The sequence below is a fragment of the Amphiura filiformis genome, chromosome 12, assembly GCF_039555335.1.
Source record: "Amphiura filiformis chromosome 12, Afil_fr2py, whole genome shotgun sequence".
In the NCBI taxonomy this organism is placed as follows: Eukaryota; Metazoa; Echinodermata; class Ophiuroidea; order Amphilepidida; family Amphiuridae; genus Amphiura; species Amphiura filiformis.
The window spans coordinates 7,481,765-7,496,146 of NC_092639.1; the positions used below are offsets into that span (position 1 = coordinate 7,481,765).

Here is a 14,382-nt window from a genome sequence, read left to right on the forward strand (position 1 = left end):
TTTTTTACAGAACTTTTTTCATATCTAAAATGGTTCTTTCTGGCTTTTGCAGAATCTTTTCAGTTCTTTGTAAAACTATTTAAGGTTCTATACAGGACAGCATTTGAAAAAGGTTACTTATACACTTGGAACCATTTTCACTAGACTAGATTGTATTTAATGGTCACAGTTTCTTTGATTTTATTTCCAGAATATTAAATGTAATTACACAGTTTATAGTGTGTACTTCACATTTTTGTGAATTTAAAACTTGATTTTATTAGCAAAACTTCCAAATAATAAACATCTGGGTCAATAAATTTACTAATGAAAATGAAATGAAATCAAAAAGTGACCTACTCCAATTTTATTACCAAAAAAAAAAAAAGATTAATTCAAAAGCAATTTGCCCAAATCTTTGCATTGAATATATTTGTTTTGCCTAGATTTTCAAAACAGGTCTGTAAGATTCAGAACAGATATTCTGTTTTTATGCCAGTTTTGATCATCTACATCTTTAATTTGGTTCAAGCAAGCCTTATATGGACTTCAAAGATCAGTGACCCAAATCCTATAATATCAGTACAAAGGTTGTAACAGAAGTCATTTTTGTTGTGAATAAAACAGTATTTTCTTAGCCACATTGTGTCAGGCATATAAGTTTCTTTAGCCATATTGTATACTCCCTAAGAGGTTAATTGATAAGGATTAGAGTGACTAAAGGGCCTGTAATTTTTCTTTCTCTGTAAAATATCACTTACCATTTCAGCTTCTATTATTGTTAAACTGCCACCCACTGATCTGCTGCTGAGAAAAGTTGACTCAAAATAAGGTTGCTATTTTAGGAAATAATATACTTCACTACTTTATTATAATTTTAGATTTACATGAAAAATATTTAAAACTGAAAAGAGTGTTAAAATAAAGAGACAGGAATGTGCAATAACAAACCTGGAAGTACAATTTGAAAACAGTACTTGAGCTTGAGTTGAAAAATAAGTTTGATTTTCAGTGTAGGGAAATAAAAAGTTTTTGTTTGTAGTCTAGAAACACTGAATGGTCACTCAAGTACATAGAATAGTTCATAAGTGTCCAGTTCATCTTTGGCCACAGCCAGGTGTGTTTTGACTTCTGAGTGAGCCAATGAGAGAGATAGGGGCCTATTATTTTGACTGGAAAGTTGTAAGTCTTTACACTTGGATATATAACCATCCATCAGGAGTTGGATGTTGAAGATGCCTGCACAACCCCAGGTAAAGCTTTGGAAATTTACCAGTTTTTTGTTGTTGTAAATTTGCATGTATCACTGATACTTAGTGATTGTATCGGATCTTTCTATGTGATCCTACAGTTTAATAGTTGAGGTGCATGCAAAAAATTGATCTTTGGATTTGCAGTGTACATTAAGGATATGAAAATGAATATCAATATGGCTTACCTATTGTTTGAGAATGAGTCATTGTGTATTAAGTAAAAAGTCCAATTGACTTTTTTTGGACTAGGTCATCATTGGCACTAGTTCAAATCGTTGCCGCTAAAATATTATAGTTGGGTTAATGGCTATTTTTCAAATATTTCATTAACATTTAAATATTGCTCTTCATTTTCAAAAATGTAATTTTGCAGGTGTAGACTGTAATTGTGATAAACGTAGACCTAATCCATAGGTTTTAGTCCCGGGTTTTAGTTGCAACAGTTCATGGACGTGTTTGATATGTTACCATCTTAATCTAAACACACCTCTCCATGTGATATGGGTGTTGACCTCCCTTATGACCAACTGCAGAAACCAGGTGAACATTGATACACCTTGAGAAAATGAGAATCCATGATTTTTACAAAATTTGAAGCATGCGTACTGGGTGACGAATAACATTTACAAAACGTTGGATTCTCATGTTAAATTCAGGCAGAATTATATTTTCACAGGTGTACAGGTAACATAGTGAGAATTTGCACACCACAGCGACTATTACATTTTGGTCCAAATAAGCTTGAAAAAGATCACAAAAAAGGCGACAAGTTTTGTTCAAGTTCATATGATGATCACTGAAAAGGTTTCTTTTGACTTGCATGTACAGGTAACCAGATTTGAGGATGGGTCAATGAAGTCATATTTTATTTTTACAACCTAACATGCATGAAAAAGATAAACAACCTAAGTTTGCTTGGCTTTGACGTTAGTATAAACAAATGTTTTTTTGCAGAAATACAGATTTGTTTGTTAAAAATTGTTACAGATAAATCAAAAGAATTTGTTGTTTTTTCTTCAAAAATCAGGGAAAAGTAAAATTTTATTTTCTCACTGTACATGTAGGATATGAAATGAAGCTTCCAATGCTTGGCTTGTGTTTATCTCACATTCTCACTGTACATGTAGGATATGAAATGAAGCTTCCAATGCTTGGCTTGTGTTTATCTCACATTTTCACTGTACATGTAGGATATGAAATGAAGCTTCCAATGCTTGGCTTGTGTTTATCTCACATTTTCACTGTACATGTAGGATATGAAATGAAGCTTCCAATGCTTGGCTTGTGTTTATCTCACATTTTCACAGGGTAGCTAGCTCACTGCATGGCATTCTGAATAATGTATTTAGTAGAAAGTGCCATTGGCTGTCATTTGTATTGCTCTCTGCTGATGAGACGCATTTTGTTCAAAAGCAATGAACTTCTGATAATGTAATTATTAACTTAAATGACTAAAGAAACAAATGAAAGGATCTGTATATTTTGTAACTAAGCACACTCTAAAGATCGGAAGGTTTTGTTGTTTTCAATGGTTAATATGAATTGTGAAAATATGTCTGCAACCCAATTAGCAGTATGTTGTATGAAATGACTTGAAATAGCATTGTATTAGGTATTTGAACTTCTTTCTTGAAATATGAAGATATGGTAGACATGATTAATACTAATAGATTTATCTTGGAGGGCAATCACATCAGACATGCAGGGTCTTGGTCTTAGCTAGGATTTTTACAAGTGCCTGTCATTTTCACCCAAAACTGCCTGTCCAAAATTTGTCCCTAAAAACATAAACCAGACTTCTAGGGGTTCATCTAGATCAAGTGAATATTGCCATTATAGCCTTACTTTATTTGTCTGGTCTTGTGAGTTCACCCAGTTCACAGAACTTATTCAAGCATTATTTTCTAGAATTCAGCATATGTCACATGCATTAATTTTGCCTCTCCCAGGAGCAAACTGCCTGTCCAAAGGAAGAGGAGGATGGGTGTCTAGCTAACACCCTGTAAGACATGTAGTTATTATATTGAACTTGAATGTCTGCTGACATGAAATTAATTGGGAAAAGTACTGGTGATGTCACTGAATATTTAATATGTTATTTTTGTCAGTGCCTCTAAACAACATTTTAATGTTTACACACAAATAAAATACTAATGTTTAAATTCAAATACTTGAATCTTAAAAGATTCCAGTATTTGTTAGCATTATTTTGCTGTGATGATACCTAGCCAGTCTATAGCTTGGCCCATTATTCCCTGTTAATTCTTATTCACATAAACACCCAGGCATAAATAATTAGTGGGTTGTCTTACAATTGAATCACATAAATTTCAATCCATCCAAATTATATACGGTGTGGAATTGATGTATTCAACAACAGAAGTAGAAACACATCCATTTTTTGGCTATTCATTTTTGTACTTGTCCTTCATACAAAACTTAAGAATGTGACATTTACACAAAGAACTCGCAACAGCCTATAGGTTGTTGTGTGTAAAAAAACGAACCAAAAGGCTAGGAAGATGGGTATACCATCAACGGACGCGATGAGGAGCCAGAGAGGATTATCATACAGCAAATGAGACCATTATGATAGCATCGTTTAACTGACTAACGGGCTATGGGTTGAGCTGATTTGCAGGCAATTGTGTCCTCGTTCTATATCTTGCTCTATTTGGAAGCACATGTACGTGTAAAGCCCATGGGTTAGTGTTTGAAAAGACTTGTACTATCATATCCAATGGTGACTGCATCACATATGCTGGCTGCTTCACCCAAACAGATACAGAGACTCGTCTTAGAGCAAAGCAAGTGTGAATGCCACATTATTATGATTAACTCAACTGCTGTAGATAGAAGAATATTACTACTTGGTTTGGGCTAGATTCTGTGGTGGGTTTAGTTGTTTAGAATAACATTGGTCCAAAGTAATTATTACCACAAACTGAATCATTTATGGGTTTCTGATATGATATGGAAACTTATTTGTCACAGATAATTTGTATAACTGAAATATGTTGGCATAGTCAATCATTTATTCAGGCAAAATAACAATTAATTAATAAATAATAAATAAATAATAATATTAACATTAATCCCAACTCTCTGAATTCTAAAATTGCTACAGATATTGTTAGACATGCTCAATTTGATAAGTAATTTAAAACTTTGCTAATTTTATTAGAAGCTACCATTCACAAAATTGAATTGCCAAAAAGTGCAGTTATTTAAAAGGTGTTTAATGGTATAACAATACAATTACAAAATTAATTGAGACAAATGGGTTACTTAAATTTGCAACAACAACAAATGTTTTTATAATATTGCTTTACAGTGCTGATTTTTAGGTGCCAATAAATCCACAATCAATACCAGATTATTGTAGAGAAAAACAAAATACCATTGATATATAGTGTGAATGAGGTATGTTAATGAGTTGGCTAGACCATGTGCCTATAAGAATACCAGTTGAACTTGAAATGACCTTAAAATGATTTTAACCACAACAAAAGTGTTTGAAAACCAGGTGTGCATCTGTTAGCACAGTGTTGGATATCTGTTAATTACAATGACAAATGCTGTACCTACAACATGAGATATCAAAACAAAAGCTTGCTGCCAGAAATAGTTGTTTGGATTTATGTTTGAAATAGAATGTTTGAAATGAGTGAATAAAGGTAAGTGTGCTGGGAGAGAGTGGCAGATGATAAAGTTTGTTCCGTTCAGAACTGGTGGCAAAAATTATTCGAAACTTTTATTATTACGCGAGTTGTCGTAAGCGCGCTCCAGTCATAAATTACACAACTCGCAACTGAGTGCATCCCATTCTATTTTTTCGCAAACTGGAATAGTAGTAGATTTGCATACTATACATCTGCATATATTTGTATCCATAGCTGAGAGAATGATATCCCTGGTGGAAACCAGTGAATCATTCATTAGCAACAAATCTTTGCATCTTAGAGAGTAATATTTTGAGGGTACGTAGACTACGTACCTCATATGATATATCCTGTATCAAAAGCTTAAATCGTATACTTGAGAGAAATTAACAATGCCTCTTGAGTTTTCATTTGTTATTCAAATTTGACAGCAAGCGAGTAATCATATGTAGGGCAATGGATGACTTGGCATTATGCAAAATTGATGGCTTCTACCACATCACTTTACTAATATTTACCTTTTATAATGGTAGAAATCCATGTTGTAGCAGACATGTTATCCACTGTATAAATATTTGTTCTTCCTCTAACATTTGCATGTGTGGGGTAATGAACAAGTTTCTTATGCTTAAAGGGACATTTCGTGATCAACAGCCTCATCCCCCACTTTTCTCAAAAAAAGTTAAGATTTTTTACTACTGGCAAATGCAAAATAAGAATCAGCTGAAATTTTGGACACAAGTTTTTTAGTGGATATCTACTGAAAAATGTCACAAAAAGAGGATACTAGGCTCACAAAATACTCCTTTAACACGGAGCAATTTGCCAATATTGTTACCAGTGTTACCATGTCATCATCATACTACTCATTGGTGGCTGATTGGCAGCTGCAGCGTCAATGGCAGCATGAACTGACCTTACATATTAATACATCTTATTTTGTACAAAATAAGATTTATTTGTAATGATGATCGCATTGGCTATCAAATCAAATATCAACAGCAACTGTAAAAATTGTATTTGAACAGAAGCTAATATCACAGCTGACAGCACATCATGATAGACAATTGCTATGCTAAGTGTCTTTGTCACAACACAAATTGAATTATAGAGGTGTAAGGTATGGAAAATATTACAATACTGCAAGAATTATTAGTTCTTGATTAGTTAAGCTTTGTATTGAACAAAAATCGCTGTTGCATTGTGTTGGTGCCATTTTGAGGTCAATTGAAGATCTCTAATTATTATTTGGTTAAATCTATGCATGTATGAATCTAATGTACACCTGTCTCATTTTCCATCCTAATAAGTGCTTGATGTGATTTTTGAAGAGCCCCCAACATATGATGCTGAGTGTATAGAGTCGACCCCCTGCAAAAAGCAGTTATGACATGGGCATGGATTCACATGATGACCTCAGATTTGACTGATTTTTATCTTCTCTGAGGCAAAACTAGGTTATGAAATCATGCCTTAATGAACAAAGCAAGAAATGAGAAGAAAATCTGGTTAAACAATTGGATTAGGCTTGAAATCTTTGCAGTCAAGATAAAAGAACTTATTATGTGGTTGAGGAGGATAAGAATGCAGATTGAAAGAATGTGGCAGGATTTGCTTGGTTTGGTTAGCATAATTACATGGAAGAAGATTAGAATTCAATGAAATAGTTGTATTAGAGCTGAAAGATTTGTGCAATAATTTGTATATGGTAGTGGAGTTAGGTGGTGTTAGGCAGTCAGATACAAAGGTTGACTCTACAAGTGTATTCCTGTAACATTATAGTCCTGTGCTGGTATGGGATATGATTTGCAACTTTGATTTCACATTCGTCATTGTGTTTGAAAAACATGTTTGTTTGTTACTGGTCTCCAGTACCCAGCCTTCCAGGTAAAAGAGTTCATTCTGTTACTAGAAAGAGCACTGGGATATGCAGAAAACTGCTCAGTAGGTAGGGATATATTCTTGTTTATTGTAGGAATACCAGCATCAACCAGAAAACTGGAACAAATATTGTTATGGATAAAGGAGATATATTCTTAAAGATTATACTGCTGTATTGGCTATTAGCACAAGACCTGGAGGACTACATAATATCAAAAACAACACAGTCTACTTATGCTGCCTCACCAATCTAACTCATGCACACCTTCTGCACTCAATATATTTATGTCCCTTATCCCATCTATTGCTGCATGCATTTCTAACTTATTCAGCAATCTTGAAAGACAAAATAGGAGTACCTCAATAACCATGTGCATTGTTTTCTTTTTGTTTTATTTCTGCAGGCCCATGTGGTGGCAGCATTTGAACAAAGTCTGTCTAATATGACAAACAGGCTTCAAATGCTTACATGCAATGCCGATCAGAAAGATAGCGAGCTACAAGAATTACGTGACAGAATAGAGTTACTCAAGATCCAATCCAGCAACGCAAGAGACTCATCAATTTTACCAGGGGAATCAAGCACACTACCCAGGAAGCTTTCTTTTACATCCAAAGACAGTCAAGGTAAGCCAGCCAGGGTTCCTCTCCTCAAAATTAGTTCCATATTAAAGACACTCATTTCAACAGCCATGTTTAGTAATGTATTCAACTTGTATCATAAATATGCTATCCAGAATACAAAAATTAGACAAAGAATCAAACAAAACACAAACAAAGCAATATGTATATGATTTTCTGTGGATCAAAAGCTAATTGTTTACATTAAATTATTTTTCATCTTTATCATGCATTTAATAATTCATTCAACTACTATATTTCATGGAAACAGACAATGAGCTAAGACTTGTGATGTGAAAAAGTACAAGACACCCTATATTGGTTATTTATTTTGTATGTAGCCAAAGCAAACATTTTGAGTTAGCTTATAAATTAGTTATATGTAAATATTTTGTTACAAAACCAATATGCCAAATTCTACTCCTTGTGGTGGGATATTGCATTTCCAACTTTTTCCTAAGCTATAGAAGCCTATGGCTGCTCTCTGCTCCTCTGATTCTGTTTCTGCTATTTCATACTGCAAATGGATTATTTGTTTTTTACCTCTGCTAAATGTGTGAGCTGCCATCTATAGCTGCCCTTGGCATTTATTTGTCAGAATGTATGTAAAGTACTTTTCAAAAACCATTGTAAAATAGTGTTATTTGTTGTAATTCTGCCAATTTGCATGAAACTTTGAATACAAGGGTGCTCTTTTCTGCAAAACCCTTTATTTTATTTCTCAAGTAAAAATATCTTTTTCTTGTGGTTTTATTTATGCTATTGTTCAATGGTTCAATCCCATTCCCATTTTTTGTTCAGGATCCTAATTATTTATTAACTTAATTGTAAAACAATTTGATGTTTGTTTTAATCAGCCTGGTTTAACACATGTAGTGTGTATTACCAATGAGTAAATAAATAGTGGTTGGTTTGTTGCCATGAAATAGTGGACCTTAACCCCATCCCTTTAAAACTGACAATAAATCTAGCAAATGTTATTTATGACAGCATTTATATTACAAGGTAAGTTCATTAGGCAGTTTATTTTATTGCAAAATTTGCACAATACGCACAATACTAGCTAGCAATGTATTTGTCTTCTGATCAATTTACATAATGTGACTTTAGATATAATTAGTCACCAATTCTGGTAGATTATTAATAGCAACATGTAACGTCAGCAAAAGAGAGCAGCTCACGTTTGGAGCAGGCATTTATCATATAGCTAGCAATATTGGTCTAAAGCTATGTACACAATATACAGCGCGTCCAATAAGCCTACAAAGCATTGCCCAAACAATAATCATTGCATTAGTTCTGACAGCAATGAATCTTTTATGCAATTTTTACTCAAAATGCATTCTTGTAATTTAACCATTTCCTATCTAGAAACATTTTTTTATTAGAACAATCTACTAAAACTATGTATACCCTTACCTGATTGATTCCTGGACATTTATTTTCATTGTTTGAGTAATTTGGTGCCCAGAAAATGTAATGCTTCCAGTCAGATTCATTTCATTCTGGCTTGTCTTGCATTTTCATTTAGTTCATATAACTCTATATGGCATTTTATTTTTGACCTCTTTGCTTGCTTCTTCTGGTGTATTGTGATGTTGTCATTTTTTTTCTATTTTCTCCCATTTTGCCCCATTGTCTCCTTGCTTGCTTGCGTGCTTGCTTACCTTGCACCTGTAGAAGGCAACTACAACGTGCATGACAACGCATACCCACCGTATTATCCTCCAGCATTTACACGCAATTTTGCTCCTCCTCCTTGGCCTATCGCAGGGAGCACACCAGAAGAGCGCATCAGCCGTCAGATGTCCTCGGACTCTATGTCCAGCCTTGCCAGTATGACCAGTATGTCCAGTGTTGGGTCTGCCGCTACAGATAGTGAATTGACTGATAAGAAGAACAAGAAGAAGAAGAACTGGGTAGGTTTATGACAAATAATACCAATATTTTTTTGGTTTATTGATTACTTTAAAATGTTTGTAATGTTTACTTGTTTGGAGGAATAATAATGCAATGATTGTTGATTTCCTCCAGGTTTTATGTTTGTGGGTTTTATTGTTTGTACTAATGTTGGTCTGTTTGTTAATGTATGCGTTTATTTGTAAATACACTCATTTAACTGGTGGTGGGTGATATCATAAACCAACCACACATGCTCTATAGTGATACAATTCTGTCCCTGATTAATAGACTCATGAAAGCTGATGTTAAGTTTCCCGTCACATATTTTATGCCGAGTGATGAGCTGACTCTTTCATTATTCATTATTTTACTGTGTTTCATTATTACCGATATTGTTGATGTCAGACCATGTTAAAACAGGGATTAATGCTTAGGTCCTCTTACAGACATTTTTGCAACAGATTGAGAAAAGATTTTTAGATAATTTCATGAAAATAATGAAGGTTTTGGCCAGTATGAGAAAGAATTCCAGGCGGGTGATGGAAAACTTGGAATCAATTTTTAGTAGCCTTTTAGCTGTATTCACATTTTATGCAATGGGTCAAAATTAAGGAACTCAACTAATATGTGTAAGTTGGGAACTGCTTGGAACACACAATTTGATTTTCTAAAACAGCATAATGTTAATTAACAACAAGAATCTAGACTACTAATCCTTTCTTTCTGTCAAATGTCATTAATTGTTCTTTCATCCTGGTATCTTTTCTCCTTCTTTACTTTCTTCCTTGTTACTGCATCATTCATTCCCTGCTACAAATACAGATGTCATCTGGGGAGAAGGTAATGCATGCAGTCACACATATAATGAATTATGTTGTGCCTCTATTCCTGTCTGTCTGCCTGCCTATCTACACCATCGTTGTTTATCTTCATTAATGTTCAGTATTATCCATGGTCTGTTAATCCTGTGTAAATATTACCACGTCTGCTTTTACATCATCCATCCACCTTTATATCATATTAATTATTTATTCATAATGTTTTCAAATTGTTTGAGTTTGTAATTATGGTTTGCATTTTACTCTTAAATATTGAAAGGCATATTTTGATTACCTGAAAACTATCCACACTTATACATGTATATTCACTTGCATGTGTAAATGGTTCTCACATCTTTTTTTCACCTCTGAATAAATCAAAACTAATAGCAAGCAGCCCTTCATATATTTTGTTCAGTAATTAACAAAACAAGTTTGATATCAATTACCAGGATATCGGTAGGATAATTTAATGAAATATCAATTGCAGGATTCTATTACTACTACTATGTGAAAAGATCATATATCATATCATGAAAGGAAAAAAACAATGAAAATAACATCATTTTTGGAGCAATTTTGATTAAATTTGATATTAACTTGAATGTCTTTCATAAGGAAGTAAGATTTCTGTGTCTGACAAGTGCCACAATAAACACACACAAAAGTTATTTATTCTTACCATGGCTAGTACATCTCTGCTGTTGATATATAATTTTTCAGCCTGTCTAATTATAAGGCCACAATAAGTTTTCAAATTTCATCTCTGTCAGTGTGTGTTAGCAGAAAATGAGCTCAAAGGGAATAACAAAATTGTTATAAAAACTTTTTTGAGGACACTAAGAATCACTATTTAGATAAGGAACGTGTATTTAATTCAAGCCTGTTAGCAGTATGATAGTGACACTATAAAGATAAAAAATTAAATCTTATAACCCTTCCTTTGAGAATTTCAGATTATAATTTTACATTTCTTTATTTGTTTGTTCTTTCATTTCTTCTGCATGTTGTTTGTTACCATTTGGTATTTCATCATATTTTTACGCACACAATAATAATGCAACATATTCCCACAGTAATGACAGTATAATTATCATTTTATTTCTGTATTTAGAATCTTAATTACTGTAAAACACAAGTTTGTGCCACAAAATTTCTGCAATCTGAAAAGGTTAACAGCCTAGTGAGCCTAGTGAATATCCAGGCATGCAAACATACTTTACCATATTTATTTACTTATTTTATTTATTTTATTTACTTATTTCTTTTGATTTTCTTTATTTCATATTTTGATAAGCAAATGTTTTCAATTCTCTATGGACTAGCTCTCCAAAAATATTTGAGTTGTTCTCATCACTAAATGCTAGTTATTTCCAATACATTGACTTGCTTTGTTTGTATGTATTGTGTATGTGTTATTGGATGTGTGGAACCTATATTAAAACATGCATGTAGTATAATATTATAATTTATCATCCTTCCATGTTCAAATAGAAAAAACACTTTTTATGTTGTATAGGAATTCAGGTCATGCATGTAGCGTAATATATTATATTGATTGGGATCTGTGCATAAGGAATATGAATATGATAATTATAAGAATGGTCTTTGTGTGCAACAACAATATGGTGATAGTATGTAAGTATGGTCCTTCCCAAGATTTGATTGCAATGTCTATTTCAACCTAACATGCAGGAAAACTAATTTGTCCCTCCCTAAGGTTTTCTTGTTTTCTTTTGCAATTGGGAGTGAGGATGCTGTCCATTTGGTCCCATCTAGTGGTGTTTACTCAGTATCTGTTGTGCGACTACCCCTTAAAGTGACATTTCAACATACATAATTTTGGATTGCACAGGTTTAGTTGCCAGCTTGCAGATGTATTCTACATCACTACATCATGGAGGTTAAAATTGTCAAAATTATGCAATAATACGACTGCAATGTTACAAGTATATTTTTAGCCAATTGGATAATTAATTCAGCAACCATTTTTAATATGCTTTTATTGGATATTTTGCAAAGAGTTTTCAACAACTCTTCCTATACCTTTATACAGGAGCCAACCGTTGTTAATCCGTGATGAACCCACACTTTTACTGTAGCGTATACGCGATCGCGAAGCGAGAATACGGCGTTCGCGAGAGCGTAAAATTCGTCATGTCTGGAACCTTTGTGCGTATGCAAGCTTACAAGTTGAATTCAGTATTTGTCAGGTAGCGGCTAAACATTGCAGTTTTATTCTGTAGTTTTATCCCAGGTTTGTTGCTAATTTTAACAGAGCAATCATCGAAGTTTTTGTAAGGCTGAGTGGCAATGATTAATTGACATTCCTCGTGAAATAATCCGTGAATTATCGATCTTTAGCTTCTTTTAGTTGTTGAAAGGATTCAATCATGTTTCACCGTTGTTCATCACCGTTTAACAACTTCGCGTCCGGCGCATCTGCATGGTTTACTTACTCGGGCAGCTAAAGCTGCCCTCGCAAGTAAACCACGCAGACGACAGCGACGCATCGTTGTTAAACGGTGATGAACAACGGTGAAACATGATTGAATCCCTAAATGTATATCACTTAAGCTGTTGTTCATCAACTATGCTCTTTATCATTATGCATCTAATTCATCCCACCTGTTTATCTTTTCACTATTTGCAGTTACGAAGCTCTTTCCGCGCAGCATTTAGTCGCAAGAAGAAACAGAGTGGGACCACTACAGATGTGGAGGACCTGGAAAGTAATGCATCTTTTCTAGCAATAGTAGTTATTCACCGACACAATCACAGATGAAGACGTCTGCATCCACATCAGCGTAAGTAGTCAAGTTTGTCACTTTCTTAGCACTTACGATTATTTCATTCAAATGGGGAAAGATTAAACAACTGGAGATGCAGTGCAAGGGAGTACAGGTGGTAGTAAGAGCACGAGCCACACTTTACTTGTTGAGGTTTGGAAGTTGTGTTGTTTATATGTAAAATGAAATAAGAAAAGTGAATCAATAAGCAGGGAATAAGTTGTAAAGATTCTTTCATTTTCTTGCCTTCTTTTAGTATCTACGATGCCCAGGAGAGTCAAGACACCATCAATAACCTGCGACGCCAGCTACGTGATAAGGAGAGTAAGATTACCGATATCAAATTAGAAGCTCTTACATCTCAACATCAACTTGATCAACTCAAGGAGACTGTTAACAAAATGAAGGTAGGCATACACATGTACAACATTGCTGGATGACATCTTGTCATTCATTAGACATGAATAACAACATCTCATTGATTTATATTTAGCTAAATAATAGAATTTTGTATTGTTCAGTTTTCATATCATTACTACAGGATATAGCCATCATAGACTGATACAGACTATTTTCCAACAGTCAAAGTATGCTTTGAATTTTTGCATATTCATGAGGGCCGTCAATTGTGCCATGTCTAACAATCATTGCATACCTTCGCATAAGTACAGCCTTTAAAGTGTAAATTTGATAGACCAAAATAAATGAAGCACATATCAAACGACAGTAGCCTAAACTCAACTAATAATTCTCTTATTTCTTTCTCCCCCTTGATTTGTCTAGTCTGAAATGATGACACTGAAATCGGAGAACGAACGACTCCAGCGGCAAGTATCACAGAGACGGTCAGTGGAGGCCACTTCATCACAAGCATCCCTAAGCTCATTGGGGTCATCCAAACGCCTTAGTAGAGATTCTCTGGACAGGCATAGATTAAGCATGGGTTCAGAACATGGTAGTCTAGATATTCTATTAGATGATAACTCTGGCATGACCAATAACAGTCAGAGGATCATTGTCACCGTTGCTGTGGGGGTACCACCTGATGCACCCAAAATAGAGGTAAGTAGTTGGCAAAAAATTGGCAACTACAAATGAAAAGTAAATCTCACAAAACCATATTAATTTCTCTGTTGTGTAGCTTTTGACCCATGTGAGATATAATGGAATGTAAATGCAAAATGTGCAAGTGCCATCACTCTCCTACATAAGTTGTGGGAGAAGAGCCATTTTGGGCTGAAAATCACATTTATGATCCCTATATATTATAAAAGCATGCACGAAGTTGGGCGCAGCACTAGTTGTGCTTTGCATAATGTGTGACTAGCATGCGCTTTAATGTGAATTGATGTGAGTGTAAGTTGGGACTCCATTGACATGCCCAGTAACAAAAACTACATGAATGAGTTTTGCCATTTATCAGTGGAACCAAGTATAACACAGTGTGATGCTAAGCCATGTTTCCATCCATCATTGT

At 34.3% G+C, this 14,382-nt stretch overlaps 1 protein-coding gene across 1 annotated transcript in view; it reads left to right on the forward strand.

Moving 5' to 3' along the window:
* Window positions 1-14,382, forward strand: part of LOC140165592 (neuron navigator 2-like) — a 498,228-nt gene that overhangs the window by 468,386 nt on the left and 15,460 nt on the right. The window contains 7 exon segments of the mRNA XM_072188876.1: window positions 7,180-7,402; window positions 9,077-9,315; window positions 10,121-10,138; window positions 12,770-12,862; window positions 12,865-12,923; window positions 13,162-13,312; window positions 13,689-13,967. Of these exon segments, the coding sequence (XP_072044977.1) occupies window positions 7,180-7,402; window positions 9,077-9,315; window positions 10,121-10,138; window positions 12,770-12,862; window positions 12,865-12,923; window positions 13,162-13,312; window positions 13,689-13,967 (1,062 nt within the window).